Here is an 18,614-nt window from a genome sequence, read left to right as displayed (position 1 = left end):
TAATGAAATAAGAAAGTTGTCGGGTATAAAAAAAAGGGGCAAAAATGAATATTTCAATAGAAAAAAAAATGCACAAATGTACAAACCGCACAGCAGGGGTAGGTCCGCCGAAATTTTGTGTCAAACGAAATGCACGGGCAAATCGTGCAGACAGAACTAAAGCGGGAAAACGTATTTCGCCCTGAAAAAAAAGGGGCAGTCTTATTTCGTGATACAAAACGCAGCTGTGAACACAAATACAGAGACGTGTCAAAAGTGCCATAACCGGTAGAGCAGTTTTGAAAGTAAAGAATAAAAATCACTTACCCGTCCTGACGGGCGAAATCCAACGTATATAGCCTCAGTTTCAGAAGCCGTCGCTATGACATTCTTTTATAGAACAGTAGCAAGGGGAGAAAACTTAGTTTGACTCACTTTGCTGCTGTTCTGAACCTTGCTATAAAATTTTGTTAAGTAATCAAATCTTTTAACTTTTTCACTTATCTGAAGGTGTGAAAAATTATAAGTAAAAAAAAAACTTGAAGAAAAAAGAAATGTCTACAACACCCGGTATTCCCAGGCGGATTTCGACGTTGCTTTTAGGGTATGTAAAAAATTATTTTTTTGCATAATTGAGTATGAATTTTTCCGTATGTGTTAAAATAGTTCGACTTGCAACTTTGATTCCAATCATGTACGTCAATCTGTGTTGTATTATAAAGATTGGAATCCTTGTTATTCGTAGAAAGGAATAAGAAATCGAAAACAAATATTATTTTAAATTTTTTTAACTATTTTTCTAGAACTATTTGACAGGATGCCGACCTTAAGGTCATGCAAATTAGGCCGGAGTAATGACAAACTTCGAGTTGTGTCCCCTCTCTTTTTATCGTCACGGCACAAACTTGTATATTTCAAAGTCAGCAGTGTCCCTATGGGCATGAACATTTGACATGACAATAAAATCAATATTTCTAGATGAAAAATATCATATAACATTCAATTGAAGCAAGTGGTAAAACATTTTTTTCAAGTTCTTTTATACAATATTAAATATTAAAATATGATTTTACTAGTGTGGCTGATATTAGTTTTATAATTGAAAGTATTATAAATGAATAAAATATAGTTAAATAAAGGATAAATAGATAATTTTCTAGCCAATAAAGTTCAGCATGTTTCCATTCCTTACCGTGTACATCAACATCAAATGCATCTTTAGCAGTGGTGTATCGTAATATATGCAGTAAAAAACAGTAACTTCCAATTCATTTTAACAGCATTAATAATCACAACTGCTAATCTATGATCTAAAATGAATTGGTTCAGGGGCGGGTCCAGGTAAGGGCGTATTGGGCGTACGCCCCCCCTTTTCAAAAAAAACAAAACAAAAAAGAACGATATCGTTATCTGCTAATATTGTATTGAATATGGCAATTTATCATATTCATTAATTAAACACATACTCTGATTCTTTTTATACTGATTCCCCCATCCGATGGGTGACTTGGACACCTTTTTTTAAACAACCAAAGCGGTAAGTAAATCTATACATGAAATGGTTGTTTTGTGTGACACTTCCCCAATGGCCATTCTACATCTACCCGGGGGATACTCGCTATATATATGATACCGGGTATGTTCCGACAAACGGGGTTGCATTTTCAGCTAAATTGTCTGAAATGGGGTTATGTTTTTTTTGCCTTGCATTGGAAGGGGTCAGATTTGACTATCTATATCGGGGTATTATAAATACAATGTTACACTATTGCTTCAGATATGGGTGAATGTTTGGTACCATTAAAACGTTTAAACCCGCTGCAACTGTTTGCACCTGTCCTAAATCAGGAATCTGATGTTCAGAAGTTGTCGTTTGTTGATGTGGTTCATAAGTGTTTCTCGTTTCTTTTATAGATTAGACCGTTGGTTTTCCCGTTTGAATGTTTTTACACTAGTAATTTTTGGGGCCCTTTATAGCTTGCTGTTCGGTGTGAGCCAAGGCTCCGTGTTGAAGACCGTGCTTTAACCTATAATGTTTTACTTTTATAAATTGTGACTTGGATGGAGAGTTGTCTCATTGGCACTCATACCACATCTTTTTATATCTTCTAAATTGAAAACAACGTTCAAACCTATGATTGCGTTGGATAAAAACTGCAATTTTTATACGAGTGCATGCAAAACAAATTTCTTGGTAAAGAGGTCTAAATACAGCACAAACAACATTTTCCAAAAGACCAAAACAGTGAGAAGGTATATTTTAACAAAACGGGTATATATATATATCAAAAGTTCAGAAAAAGCTATCGTTAAAGATTTATTTTTCATTTTTCATGCCCATTCCATATAACCTTTTAACTGAATTTACAACTTCTTCCAAAGATTTGATATCTACGTGTTAATCAATACATAATTTGAATGATCCGAAGGCAGACTTTTTTCACCAATTTGTCTATCATGGAGTCTGTTATAATACTTCATAATTTGATGCTTAATTGTTGAAATCCAGGAGCTTCTGACCTTCCCCATGGACCCTATACCAGGGCAACCGGAATTACGCCTCCCGTTCATAAAATCCTGACCTAGGGCTATTGAAATGTAAAGTAACGCCCTATACCCTAGAATTTGGAATTTCTCGTTATTGGTCTACTGCTGTTAAGATCCATCCAATCATTTTAATATACCATAGACAATTAATGGAGAGAATTCGGCATAACAAATATCAAACCCTGACACTTTAACTATAAAATATACATGCTCCAAGTCAGGAACCGTTACATCAGTGCATTTCACAATTATTTTATGTTTTTTAGCCAAAAAAAGGTCAAAAAATTTTTTCGCCTCGCTCCAATCGGCGAAAAATTGTATTATACGCCCCCTCTTTCAAATATCATGAAAACGCCCCTGTGGTTATCTTCCTTTGCATGTAGGATCTTTGGCAAGTCACAGTCATAATGCCGAATGAGTTGCACATAGTCTGATCGCAAATAGCTTTTTTTAAATTTAAAAATAAGGAGATATGCCCGGAATGATTGCCGACGAGAGAATTATTCAATAAACAAAGGACGAGGATGTTTACAACTGAGACTACTATGTGTTATAGCAGTCTCAGTTTACAACTATAAAGTACGGCTTCATAAACAAGAGCTATTCCTATAAAGGGCAGTACGCCAAAAATGTCCCCCTGCATGAAAAAAAATGTCTAAAAACAGCCGCCTGAAACTGAACACAACCATGCACACAATGAAAGAAAAGTTGAGCAACATTTTAAGTGTAAATGCCAAATAGCTTCTAAACGGACCCAACTCGAATACTATTGCATACTGATGACTGTTATTTCCGATACAGCTTGAAAGCGCAAATATCATTTTTGTCTATTTTTCACCCTTGCAGCGAAAATTTCTAAACAAATTTCACAATGCACGGGCTTCTGGATTACTCAAATCCGTCTTCAGTCAGCCAATGATTACCTTCTTACTATACAAATCCTTGAGTCAGCATTCGACATTACCATATATGATCCCAGATTTACTTTAATATCTAATAATTTTTTTAAATAGGTATTTTAAAGGACAGTTGTTAAAATTATTTTTCCAGGGCAGAATAAAAGATTACTTTATTAGTTTATCACGGTTAACCGTGTAAAAAATGATGTACCCACGCACTCACACAGTAAATAAATTTATGTCGATGTGAGTTGTGGTTCTTGTTGTGACAGAAGTTGCTTCCCTTAGAAAGTAGCAGAAGCATGTCGTTGCTTATGGGTTGTGAACATTTCCCAAAATATTATGGATAACAAACATGTTGTGGCATTGACAGTGTATCTGTTGTTTTATTTGCTCAATTATGGATGCCATGCACGAATTAATTACAATATTACAGAATGCCAGGAATGTTCTCATCAGGTAAATTTTCAGTGTCACTCCATTTTTCGATATTGTCTTCTGCCTCAAATATTATGCATTAGTGTTTGTCCGAACTTCGTGTTTAGAATTCCTGGTTTTAAGTTAATATCTTAGTTTTCCCCATTTAAAGTCAATAATTTCAGATCGCTACACAATCCCATTTGCTGAGTTTAACTGGGAGATGCTGTTATTGAGCCTTCAGTGAATTCAGGTATAACTTCAAAATGCAGACAAGCTTACCTTTTGATAAAAGAATTCATTCATAACCCTTTTTATTTCTTAACTTTTAATATTAAAACAGCAGTACATATAAAATCCAACAATTAATTTACACATGTATGCATGTTATTCCTTGTTCTTTTATAATTTATTGTTTATACCATATTTAATAAGAAACAAAAATTCTTTTATAGACTGTAAATTTTGCTTCCTGTAATATTTTGCTTAGAGATAAATGTTTATACCTCTAATTTTTATGCTGCAGACTAACCACTAAGCCCAAGAATTAATTTCCTACATTCAGACTTAAGCCAGATATTTTTGATTGAATATAAAAATTGATCATATTAATCGTGGCTTTAAATACATGTACAGGTGTTTTAAATAGCATGTAAAATATATTTTATAAATGTATGCATTTACAGAATATCAAAATAAAAACTTGTAGATATCCTAAGATTTGTTCAATAGATGCAGAATAGCTAGAATATCATAATACCTAATTTTTTGTAAAAAAGATTTTTTTTATAAGTATACTACATTTTGAAGGAAAATTTCAGAAACTGACCATGATATCCCATTGAAATGGATTAATATATTATACATATAATATTTATTGTTGAAACTTATTTGATCTAGACTAGTTTGTATTGCATTAAACAGTTAAAACCATACCTTAGCAGTTATGTATATTTTCTATTAGAGACCAGCAGTTTCTGTCTAAATAAAGCAACTCGAAAGAGTTACTGTTAGGGTACAGTCCAACAAGGAGGGTATTTCACTCATGTTTATGATTGATATTTCTATTTAGATATTATTAACAGTGTAAATAATGAATTTTATTGTTGAGATTTTTTCGGGACACAGTATATTTCTTTTTATATATACCAGATAGTCAATTTACAAAATGATGTGTGAAGTAAATTACTATACTTTTCAAGAAAACCATTTATTACACCAGTTGCAGAAAGCAATCTATTGTGCATGAATCTTTCTTATAGAAAATAACTCAATTTGAAATATTGCCTAAATGTTATAGGTATAACGGGTGATCTCACAAATTTTTATGAAATTTTGCAAGCAGCTACAGCAGGTTATAACTGCATTTAAATATCAATAAAATATAGTTCGACATGGCTCCCTGCCTACCTTTAATTTTCATGCAACAAATTATTGGTTAATCATCTTAAGTCAAGAATGTTTTCGTACATGTATATAATTAAGGGTCCCGGTAAAGTGAGAAACGGAACAGAAACGAAACAGAGCGAAACGAAACGAAACATGGCGAAACGAAACGAAACACAGCGAAACGAAACGAAACATGTAAATTGAGAAACGAAACGAAACAAAATCTGTATTTTGAGGAACGACCTATAGAAAATCTTAGAGACATAGCCGAAGATCAATGTGGGTTTAGAGGGCCCTTTTGATTGATATCATCTAATCGTTTGCTTAAAAATCGTCAAAAAAACAACATTGGTGGTATGTTTATCTTTTTGGACAATTATGCCTCCCCCTTCCCTTAAACTCTGGATCTGTCTCTGCTTTTTTTTTATATATGTATACAAAAGATCTCGTTTAATCCAAAGAGAACGTGTGATTAACGGTTTATTCGAACACACATTACACACTGGGATTAACTTCCCTGATTGCCGCACTAGAAAGAACGCATTACATACCAGTTCTATTGTGCTTTGTATTTTTCTATGCTTTATAGTCCCACACATTGTTATCATTAATAATATTATGATATATTAGTATGTATAACTTTTCATTCGATCACGTCTGTTAATATCATTGTATATGCAATAATCTGCAATAGGTTTTTATCATTTATTGTTTATGAGTTTGTGCCAAGAAAGGTATTTGATTCATGAATGAAACACTTACATGTACTTATCCCAAGTGAAATAACCATAGCCAAAATATGTAAATGGTATGGCCACTTTTCCATACATAACTTTAGGTAGTAGGATCCAAATGTTCAAGTTGGATGCATTCACCCTATATGTGGCTACAACATTGTCAAGTCCGACCTGGGACGTCAAAGGAGGGAATTGACCACGTTGCGACCTGACGTCTCTTTTGAAAGTACATGTGACCTTTAAAATGTTTAAACCGAGAATCAAATCAGTTTAGAACTGAATAGTTTGCTTAAAAGTGACCTGGTGACCCGAGGCAATTTTTAATCGTGACCTTGTGATCTAAAGTGGTACTGGAGCACAGTCACTTTTCTCCTTTTATTCATACAATATTGTATGTTCGACTCGTCATGTTTTACTTTCTTTTTTAAACTTACGGTACCGAATATTGTGTTTTGTTATTCGCCATTTATCTTGACAGACGCGTGTTACTAGGTATAGTATCTACCACATTTTCAAAAGATAAGCTACGAAGTACATACGGCATCTCCATACAGTTGAAGTCGACGGTACCTGTTGTAAGTAGTTTAAAAGGTTATATGAATTGAACTTGTATTAAACGAGATTATGTCTTGCCTGATTTTCAACAAAATGAAAGAAGAAGAATGTCATCATGGTCATGGACTGCCATAATAAAAAATCTTTGAAACTTAAAAACAAAGAAGAAACGAATACAAACTAGAATATGTTATAGTGACGAATTAGAAATGGACATATTGTGTAGACACCTATCTATTGTTGAAATTATACTATATGTTGCCTTCTAGATGTCCTGGGGCCTCGGTGGCCGAGTGGTCTAAGTAGTTACTACTGTAATCACTAGCCAGTCAACACTGAGGTTGTGAGTTCGAAACCCCGCTCGTGCGGGTGCACTCGACTCCAATCTTAATTGACTTGGATTGTCAGTTTTCCTATCGAAGGTCGGTGGTTTTCTTTGGGCACTCCGGTTTCCTCCACTAATAAAAACTGGCCGCCACGAAATAGCCCAAAAGCGGTGCTTAAAAGTGGCGTTAAAACACCAAAAATCAAAAAATCAATCTAGATGTCCTTAGTTTGTTCTTGTCGTTTGGTTGCTGTCTTATTGACGTGTAACCTACATTTCCTGCTACAGTTTTAGTTCCGTTGAGTGTACTTTTGAATCGGTGCATGAAAAATCATAACTAAACTGGTTATTGTGTATAGATTAATTGTCTTTCTTTCCCTCAATAATTCTAGGAAGATGAACCAAAGAGAGATGTACACAGACAGTTGTTTCTATCAATATATAATACATATGAATAGTCGACCTTCCCATGTGGAGATGTACCTAAATTAAAAATATTGATATGTAAACAGAAAATAATGTTACACTTTTCAATCTTTAACTTCCCCTCCCTCCATTTTTTTTACTGTATCAATTTTAAAGACATGTCGCTTCTAAACAAAATCTGATTGATCTGTAGCTTATCCCCAAAACGTGCTTTGATACAAACTTGAATATGTTCCTCATTAAATTCGATCCCAAAACTTAAAAGGCATACATATCTAAATAGTCGTAATTAATTCCATTGAGCACGAAACTATAATCCAAATCAGATTTTATTTATTTGGATATTCTAAAATACATTTCTTTTTCGGCAGAAATTACAAAAAAAATTATCATTATCTGGTTTGACTGGGAAACACTGATTTCAGATGTACATTGTACACAAAATATTATAAAATATTTTATGTCCCACCCTTTGAGTGGAAAAAATCGTCTATTTTGGAGTGAAAAAAATTGAATGATTTAAATAAATTAGATGTTTTTGATGGTCTTTTGGATTCTGTTGACAGTTTTGACTTTTCTACTCTAATTAAATGGTCGTTTGGTAGATCTGAATGCGAATTTTCTACTCTTTACACTACACCTCCACACAATCTTATCAAACAAAAGTTTTCTTATTTATTTAAATGGTCGTTTGGTAAATCTGAATGCAAATATATTTGCTGCAATTCATTTAAAGCCTTCTTCTTCTCTAATGTGAAAGGTAAATATGCTAGATATACTTACTGGAGGTGGGATGAGATGATTGAAGCTGTTAATTTCCCCTTGATAATATTTATGTACGTTTTGGCAACAAAGTTTATCGACAGGTTGTAGGTATTCCAATGGGCACTAATTGCGCCCCTTTAATAGCAGACTTGTTTTTGTACTGTTATGAATCATAGTTTATAACCACACTAAGTAAAGACCCGTCAAAATTGCATTTAACTGATAAATTCAACAACACTGACCTTTATCTTGATGATATGTTTTCGTTCAAAAATCAAGAATTTTTTAAATATACTGCCGAAATTTACGACAAAAGGGACGATTTTTCGTTCACGATTGTTATTTTTCCCTTTTTGGATGGTGATGTTCCATTGGCACCATCTTATGGTGTTTGAATTTCACAACTCGTTCGCTATGCCCGTGTCTGTTGTGACGTTTTTGATTTTATCGAACGTAATCTATGTATTACTGGTAAATTATTAAGCCAGGGATTTTGTTACCACAAATTACTTAAAACCTTTACTAAATTCTTCCATAGATATACAGATTTGGTTTTGAAGTTCAAATGGGATAGCACATCCTAATTTTTATGGAAATGTTGTTTACCGTGCCCGGAAATTTAGAAACGATCCTGGTAAACTTGTCGATCCGTGAAATAAACTTATTCTAAAAGGTTACCAATTCAACACTGTAATTAGATCATTGTTTTATTGGTATCAATATTGATTTTGTTGTCAGTAAATTAAAAGCAAACTAAATATTATGTTATATAATTCATATACACATTCATGGATCTAAAATCTGTCGATACCTGTATCTTAGCATTACACAAGGTCGTGTTTTTCCTCGGAGTGTTTATGACGTCTGTACACTAAATCCATTGGATGTTGGATGTGTACAGATTGATAATTTAGTCTTAGATGCATGATTTTTTTATTACTTGTTAGTGGCTTTGAACTAGCTGTCAGTAACTCTCAGATCAGTACTTAGTGTCTTTTTGTTGTTGGGATATACAAGTACCCGGCCACGTCCACTCTGTTTTTTTGTTAGATGTATGTTATTTGTATCCATCTGATGAGTTAAGCCTTTTTCAACTGATTTTTATAGTTCGTTCTTATGTTGTACTGTTACACCACTGTCCCAGGTTAGGGGGGTTGGGATCCCGCTAACATGTTTAACCCCGCCACATTCTGTATGAATGTGCCTGTCCCAAGTCAGGAGCCTGTAATTCAGTGGTTGTCAATTGTTTAATTGTTACATATTTGTTTTTCGTTCATTTTTTGTATATAAATTAGGCCGTTAGTTTTCTCGTTTGAATTGTTTTACATTTGTACGTCATTTCGGGGCCTTTTATAGCTGACTATGCGATATGGGCTTTGCTTATTGTTGAAGTCCGTACGGTGACCTATAGTTGTTAATTACTATGTCATTTGGTCACTTGTGGAGAGTTGCCTCATTGGCAATCATATCACATCTTCTTTTTTATATTCGCTACATGTACACTCAGTGATATTTTTTTAATTTTATATGGAATTACACTCCTTTCAAAATCGAGGGTCCGCCCCTAAAGGTAAGAGTACTTTTGAACTGTGCAGTATATCTGAGGTAGTAAATGCACACCTTTGCTGTGCATTATCCAGATTATAGCACAGTAAGAACAAAGAGATTTTACTCATGTCATGTGTTAAGTATCCATAGGACAGTATGACTTGCTTAAAATATCAAATTTTCATGTTCATTGAATCGCAAATTATGGTTCAAATTCCTAATTTGGCATACATTTCAAAAAGAACATGTCATAATGAACATGTGTATAGTTTGAAGTTGACATGAACACAACTCCATTGTATTTTAATCTATCTTAACAAACAGAATAAACCTAGTATTGGAAGGACGGACTGACGGAAGGTAGCACAGACCAGAAAAGATTATGCCCCACTACCGTAGGCGGTACGTAAAAATCATAGTCACAAAGGTAAGAATGGCCAATTTTGTTTGAGGCTGATATTCAGACGATCCCCAGTAACAGCTATTCTACTTCAATGTTCCCTCATTGTTGCACGTGACAAGAAGCCTTGATATTAGAACAGGCTATGTAGCATAGCTGACGCACCTAAGCCTCACATTTAACCAAACAAGTTGACTAATTGCAACTAATGCACGAAGATACCAATGTAAATGACGAGTAATTTTTTCAAAGTTGAATGGAATATTCAGTGTCTTCGGCTAAGAACATATCTCGTCAGGAAGATTTTCTATATGTCGTTCTTCAAAATACAGATTTTGTTTCGTTTCATAGTGTTTCGTTTCGTTTAGTCGTGTTTCGTTTCGTTTCGCTGTGTTTCGTTTGTTTCGCCATATTTCGTTTCGTTTCGCTCTGTTTCGTTTCTGTTCCGTTTCTCACTTTACCGGGACCCTATAATTAATGTAAGATAAAAAAGACTTTATCCACAGACCTACCTACAATGTACCTACCTATGGACCCGTTTTTTTTTCTCCAAGGAGGCAGGAAACAAGTATACAAGTTCATGTTTATTGAATCTCTTAAGAAGGGGTTAATTGAAAATACTTCGAAAACATTACATTTATCAGAAGCAATCTTGGGGAAAATAGGGGATTTTTCCCTAAAATTTTGATCAGATGAAACATGGCAGTTTGTCCGACTAAATTTAATGTCCTGCAGTTCATTGATATTTCCTGGAAATCTGCAAACTCTTGAAAGTTTCTGTTTAATTGCTATGAATTTAAATACAGTTGTACATCTAGTTTTCAGAAGCGTTTTTTTTGTAACATAAATGTATATTGAGCATTTCAAATGCATGATGCTGACAAATCTCAGAACTTTCATTTCATGTTCTCTAAATTGTGTACCTCATGATGATGAGGCCATTGGTTGTTTCGCTTGGGACATGCATGATAATTGAAATACAATGTATGTGGTTTTAAATCCTTCAAGCAGTATTTAATCCTTTAAACATTATATAATCATTCTCTTACATATACTTAAACAATATTTTCCAAAACTGTATTATAGACATGTATTGCCTTGTTTTGTTTTTTGATGAGCAAATATAAGTTATATTTCCTGAAAAAAGTTATAAATTCATTTCTGTTACTTAAAAGCCTCAATGAAATGTTTTATCAAATTTTGGTAAGTCAAATAGTTCATTTTGAATAAAAAGGGGGGGGGGGGGGATATCCTTTATGTTGTGATGAAGATAACAATTCAAATTCAATATGTTGAATGTTAGTCTTCTGTGCATATATGTTTTTACTTAATTATCTGCAGATTTATTAGATAAAATTCATAAATAGTACTTATTTTGCATTTGCACTTGTCATAAAATTACTGTTTCAAGTTTATATTGCAATAAACATTTAAATTGCAATAATGATAAAATTGACCAAAAAATTGAAATTAAGCCTATACATATATATATACATGTATGTTTGATGTTTATTTGTACTATTCATTCAATTTTGTATGATGATTTTGGAGAAAGTTTATTTGATTAAGATTTTGTAAACTAAGTTTCAGGCTGGAAATTTAAAAAAAGAAATTTATGTTATTGTCATCAAATGAATTATTATGAAATGCAAGTTCAATATCCCTATTTCTTCTTGTGAACTGGAAATGAGACAGCCATGATGTTACAGTGAGTGAATAGAAATAAAAAGTTAAACATTATTCTCATTGATCTATCAAATCAGATCACACCAAGTATAAAATTGATTAAGGTATTTATGGAGTCTCAAACTAGCATATATATCTATTCTTGGCATACATGACATACATGTACATGACATAGACTGGTGAATTATGTCACAAAGGCACCTGTAATTTAAGATTTTTTTTCATGAAAACTCTGACAACTTGAAACAATGATATTCATTGATTTTTGCTAAAGATGAATTGTCAAGTATTTCAAGCATATTATGAACACTTGTTTCAGTCTACAAACAAATTTGATATTATGAAAAAAGTGAACCTTTGTCTAATGATATAATAAGGGAATAATAGATTCCTTTTAATGATATATTATGTTAGAAGAAAAATAGAGAAAAAACAGATTTTGTGAATATTTTTAATATACCTAATTAATGAAAGTACACATTAATATTTCTTTAAGATCTTGACTGCAGTTCATACTTGTATTAAAATTACAAGATATCGTATGATTGCCAATGAGACAACAATCGATTAGAGACCAATTGACTTAGATGTAAGCAACTTTATGTATTGGGCACGGCACAGCCTTCAACAGCTTTCTTCTTATTTTGAAACAAATTACCTTTAGGTTTTGAAGATACTGTAATAAAAAATATATTTCCTAGATTTACAAATTTAGGCAAATTAAAATAGGTCTCTCGCTTGCCTTCATTATTTTGCTTTTGCAGCAGCAGGTATTTTAGAAATACATTAGGTGATCTAATTTGCATATAAATATTGCAATTATCATGGTGTCGTATCATTATGAATGAAATAATAACACTAGTATATTAAATAGGTTATTAATAGATCGGTTCTTCTGCTATGTATTTCATAGATATTTACACAGATTTGTAAATACCATTTTTTATGGATTGAGGAAAATTTGTGTTTTCATGGATACTTTATTTTGTGGGTTTGGTAAATGTTTAAGTTCGTGGTTTACCTATATCAACAAAATCCATGAAATAAGTACCCCACGAATAATAATGAATCCACAGTATTAAGACATAAGTATATACAGTGAGTACTGTGACTTTCATGTATCACTGTGTATAATTTAGAACTCAACTGTAACATTTGTAATATATGTGAATAAAATAAGTAAAACATTCCAAATAAACCACTAAACTTTTAGATTTTTTCTTAAGCCAATTCTAAGAAGAAAAATGAAAAAATGTAGAATCTCTCATTGTTCAGCCTTGGTAAATTTCATCTGTATGGTATGTTGAACAATATTACACACAACCAAACCTTGAAGTACATTGTACACCTATGTTCCAAACTTCTATGTCAATCTAATTTTTCCACATTGACGTCAGGCTTCCCACTGATATTGAAAAGGATTATTTTATAAACAACTTATAATACCTAATAATAAAGATGTAACAGTTGTAATCATCACCCCTGTACATTTCTTACAAGACCTTCCAAAAAAAATGCATACTGTTTGTGTGTTGGTTTGTGCAAACAGCTGTTCAATATCAACAGGAGGAGCAGCAGCAGGTTTACTAAATCTGTGGAGTACAAGTATATTGATTTTTGTCAGGAGAGTTGTACTGATTCTAGCTCAACATTTTAATGGTAGATGGCACTTACTTAGGAATTGAAAAATCTTCTTTTAGGAGCTCAGGTTTTGTGGATTATTGAACCTTATGACCTTGACTCTCACATTATTAGGGATGTTGACCTCAACATAGTTGTATTAAGTAAATATATCCGACTTCTGGATTTAAATTTATTTCATTTGTTTATGATCGAATGAAACATTTTTAGGGATGTTGACCTCAACACAGTAGTTTTAAGTATATATACCTGACTTCTGTCCTGAAATTAAAATTTATTTATTTTGTTTATTATTGAATGAAGATATCACAAACACTAAGATGATGGTTTAAAACCGGATAATAAAAAATTCCTGTCCTGTTAAACTACATTTTTTTATTGGAATGATGATAGGATTATATTGTTTGAAATTTTTAGATAGAAAAACATTAATTTCTCTAAGTAAATATTTACCAGAAAGTCATTATTGTCGACTAGACCAAATATTCAGTGAACCATGACCCAGCACCTTTGCAACATCAACCAGATATTAATCCATAACACAATTTGGGGCAGATTATAGGCCCCAATGCCAATTCTTTTTTTTTAAAAGATCATGTGGAATTCCCAAATATATCAAAATCTCTCCTGAAGTATTTCCAATTCATGCCATATTTTATACAATTTTCCTAATTTTATGGACACAGGCCCCAAGAGTATTGGAATGATGAAAATGAGATCCCATAGAGATTCCTAACTTTATTTGAAGACATTTCTTGTTAATCGGATAATATACATAGCAATGGGAAGTCAAATTTTCATTTTCTTTTTTGAAACAACAGGGCCAATATGAAAATATTTTTTGAAGGAATAGTTTATGAAAGGTCCTAAACAAAGCTTACTGTTTTCCTTATGTCCAGATGAAAAATGTGGCTGCTTGAGACCATACTTGAGCGCTCACAAACATGTTTAACCCCGCCACATTCTTTATGTACCTGTCCCAAGTCCGGAGCCTGTATTTCAGTGGTTGTCTTTGGTTGATGTCTTATATTTGTTTTTCGTAAATTGCTTTGTTATAAATTAGGCTGTTAGTTTTCACAATTGAATTGTTTCATATTTTTCATGTCAGGGCCTTTTACAGTCAACCATACAGTATGGGTTTTTCTCATTGTTGAAGGCCGTACTGATGCCTATAATGCTTACATCCACTTCATTTGAACTTTAGTGGATAGTTGTCTCATTGGCAATCATACCTAATCTCCTTATTTTTATATTGCTGCCCATAAGATTGATAAGAGATCACTTCTTAAAAAAATGGCTTATGTTTCTTTATTTTGGAATAAAATATTGCTTAATGATGTAAAGAATTTTGGATTTTACTTTATCTGGGGAAAAAATCTACCGAAAAAGTAAAAAATGTCAACGACAACAGGCCCTGGCCTAATCTGCAACATAATTTCCAGTGTATATCAGATTATACATTGTGGATTTATCTATTTTCATTGGTATCAATTTATGTAGTTAAGAATAATATATTTATAAGTATAAAATCCAAACAAGAGGATTGCTATTAGACAACACCAATAAACAATAAAAATAATTGTAACATATATACCTACAAAAAAAAAAAAAAAAATAAATAAAAATCTTAAGTTTAAATGCTATTTGAGGGTACTTAATTTATATTTTGTCTAGAATTTTAGTTTGTGTTTTTCTCCCTACCCACGAAATCCATGAAAATTGGTATACCACAAATAATAATGGGTGAACAGTAATGGGTAAATTGCTGTATAATTTAGGGGCATATATATTCACATCATTCACACCAAAATTGATAACCCTATGTGAGAGAAAGAGTATAATGACAGCCTAGTTTAAAAACTGATCCAGTAACTAAGCTCAACTTGTAGAGATCTGAAAATGCTTGTTGCTATGTTTTACTTTCTGTTGTGAAGAACTTTTGAAGACCCCCAGGTTCTGTCATAATAATACACACCTTAACAAATTTTGAGACAGAACAATCACTGATGGACTTAAAAACTATCAAAACACAAAGTATGAGTAAGAAGTAGCCTTGTTTAATCATTGTAAGCAAATCTATACCCATGGATATTAGACAGGATTACTTATATTAGTAAGTCCTTGATAATTGGTCTAAACCTATTTCATTTTAGATACAGGCCTGTATGTCTTATTGGGAATCATACCACATCTACCTAAATTATAATGCAACCAAAGCGTTTTTGTTTTGTTTTGTCTGTGACGAAAGTCGCGGAAAGCGAGGCATAGGTATTGCTTTTCCGTGGCAGGGATGTGAAGGAAGATGCGTCAACAATTGTTAAGTTTTCTGCTTAAGTCGGTTTGATAGGAGCTACTTGTGATAGATCAAAGATATTTTGTATTAAGTTGCATTACTATCATTACATATCAGTTTGATGACAATTTCAAGTCAGGAATCTGATGTTCAGTAGTTGTCGTTTGTTGATGTGGTTCATAAGTGTTTCTCGTTTCTTGTTTTTTATATACAGGCGGAAACCCAGTTGAAATGAAACTCTTTGTTAGAGAAGGTAAAAAAGCAAAATTGGTATACATTGTATTTTAATTGTTTACATCTGTTTCTATGGGCTTTAAAAGTTTAATGAAGGTGCATAATTTAGGGTTTTATGCATCTTACATGCGTGTTTTTACAAGAATTATAGTATGGAGCTTCCAGATATTTGTAAACTTTTAAATAATAGAAATATTTTCACAAAACAGTCGATTGTGGTAGGTGCAAATACAGTTGGATCTTCTTTGTGCATAAGCATGAATTCCGCCGAAAAAAAATTCCAAAGAAAGATAACAGATTGACCCTTTTAAAGCAGTAATTTGCATCTCTGCCCCCGGCGACAGTTTTTTGGAAAAAAATCCCTAAAATGGGCAACATTTTCATCGAAAAGAGAAGGTTGAGTACACCTTTTTTTGTTTAGGCGTGTTTGAGTTGACTATTATGAATTTAACACATATTTATATCCATGTATTTAAAGACAGATTGAAGTAAATAATGTTTAACAATTAGTTCTTTCTTTATGTGTAAATGGTAGATCTTTTAATTTTGGTTCCCCTTCTATAATTTTATGTTTGCCAATTATTCTTTCTGCCCTTCAGTTAGCGACTGACTACTCTGTGTCAATTTTTATTATGCCAATCAGCTATCGACTGACTCCCTTGAGTCATTTCTTCTTTCCTTTCTTCAGCTAGCGACTGATTTCCATGAGCCAAGGAATACTGGTATTTTTTGGAGGCTTTTCTTGCCAACTTGTTCCTTTGTATAAAAGAAAAATATTTCACACATCACCTCGCTTCAGATTCTATTAATTTCATATTTTGAGACTCTAGGTTGATATAATAACATTAAAAATTTACAGTACTAAAAAGTAAAATATATGGGTCAAGTGAAATACCTATCTAGTGAGTCATAACAGCAGAATAGGTGTGTTCGAATAACAAATTTTTACTAAAAGTACTTGACGACAGACTTTTCAGTTGGAACTTCAAAATGCATATCTTCAAAAAAACTTCATTTTTTGTGTGTGTTATCTAGGATAATTAGTCTTCAACCTCAAATTTTTATACGCCCGTTTACAGGACGTATTATGGTATACCTCTGTCCGTCCGTTGTCAACATGTCGGACATTAACTCAAAAACGCTTTAACCAATTTGCATAAAACTTTGGTGAATTGTTTATATCTATTGACGTGAGCTCCCTTTCATTTTTTATACGACCGCAAAAAAATTTTTGTGGTCGTATATTGGTATGACGTTGTCGTCGTCGTCGTCGTCGTCGTTGTCGTCTGGCGTCGTCCGGCGTCGTCCGAAGACACATTGGTTTTCGCACTCTAACTTTAGTTTAAGTGAATAGATCTCTATAAAATTTTACCACAAGGTTCAATACCACAAAAGAAAGGTTGGGATTGATTTTGGGGATTATGGTACCAACAGTAAAGGAATTAGGGGCCAAAAAGGGGCCAAAAATATGCATTTTTGTAACTTCCAGACATAACTTGTGTGTTAGTGTATGGATCTCTCTGACATTGTACCACAAGGTTCCATATCACAAAGGGAATGCTGGGATTGATTTTGGGTGTAATTGCCTCAAAATTTTAGGAATTAGGGGCCAAAAAAGGGGCAAAAAACAAGCATTTTTCTAGTTTCATGACAATAACTTGTGTGTAAGTGTATGGATCTTTCTGAAATTGTACTACAAGGTTCTATATCACAAAGGGAAAGCTGGAATTGAGTTTGGGGGTAATTGCCGAAACGTTTAGGAATTGGGGGCCAAAAAGGGGCCAAAAATAAGCATTTTTGTAGTTTCCAGACAATAACTTGTGTTCAAGTGTATGGATCTCTCTGAAATTGTACTGCAAGGTACCATACCACAAAGGGAAGGCTGGGATTGATGATGGGGGTAATTGCCTCAATATTTTAGGAATTAGGGGCCAAAAAGGGGCAAAAAACAAGCATTTTTCTAGTTTCAGGACAATAACTTGTGTGTAAGTGTATGGATCTTTCTGAAATTGTACTACAAGGTTCCATATCACAAAGGGAAAGCTGGGTTTGAGTTTGGGGGTAATTGCCCTAAAGGTTTAGGAATTTGGGGCCAAAAAGGGGCCAAAAAACACATTTTTCTAGTTTCAAGACAATAACTTGTGTTCAAGTGTATGGATCTCTCTAAAATTGTACTGCAAGGTACCATACCACAAAGGGAAGGCTGGGATTGAGTTTGGGGGTGATGAATCATAAGGGGGTTAAACAAATTTGGGGGGGGGGATTTTTTTTTTTTCCTTTTTTTTCTTTTTTTCCTTTTTTTTTTCTTTTAAAATTTTCCATTTTAAGTTGGTTATTTCTGATTTATGTTTAAAATCAAATAATAATGATATGGTAGGAGATAAACACCAAACAGGATGTGTAAATTATTATATAATAAGTATTGTGCAATAGCAAGAAATTTTCAATTGCACAGTACTGCACAATAGCAAGAAATCTTCAATTGCTCAGTATTGCGCAATAGCAAGAAATCTTCAATTGCACAGTATTGCGCAATAGCAAGAAATATCCAATAGCACAATATTGCTCAATAGCAAGAAATTGTCAATTGTACAGTATTGCGCAATAGCAAGAAATATTTAATTGCACAGTATTGTGCAAAAGAAGATACTTCGTATAAATTGCTTATTTCTTGACCAATTTCAATGGGGTTTTATTCTTGAATTCTTGGGGTTCTTCAATATGCTGAATCTAACCGTGTATTTAGTTTTTGAATTTTGGGCCCCGTTTTTAA

At 33.0% G+C, this 18,614-nt stretch overlaps 1 protein-coding gene across 1 annotated transcript in view; it reads left to right on the top strand.

Moving 5' to 3' along the window:
* The first annotated feature begins 3,714 nt into the window (after nucleotides 1–3,714).
* Nucleotides 3,715–18,614, top strand: part of LOC127720695 (uncharacterized) — a 134,558-nt gene continuing 119,658 nt past the window's right edge. Inside the window, exon 1 of the mRNA XM_052227439.1 lies at nucleotides 3,715–3,884. Within this exon, the coding sequence (XP_052083399.1) occupies nucleotides 3,768–3,884 (117 nt within the window). The 5' untranslated portion in view covers nucleotides 3,715–3,767. The remainder of the gene's footprint in view (nucleotides 3,885–18,614) is intronic.

Source organism: Mytilus californianus, unplaced genomic scaffold, assembly GCF_021869535.1.
Source record: "Mytilus californianus isolate M0D057914Y unplaced genomic scaffold, xbMytCali1.0.p SCAF_1, whole genome shotgun sequence".
Lineage (NCBI taxonomy): Eukaryota > Metazoa > Mollusca > Bivalvia > Mytilida > Mytilidae > Mytilus > Mytilus californianus.
The sequence above is the reverse complement of the archived record's forward strand: the minus strand, read 5'-3'. Positions and strand labels throughout refer to the sequence as shown.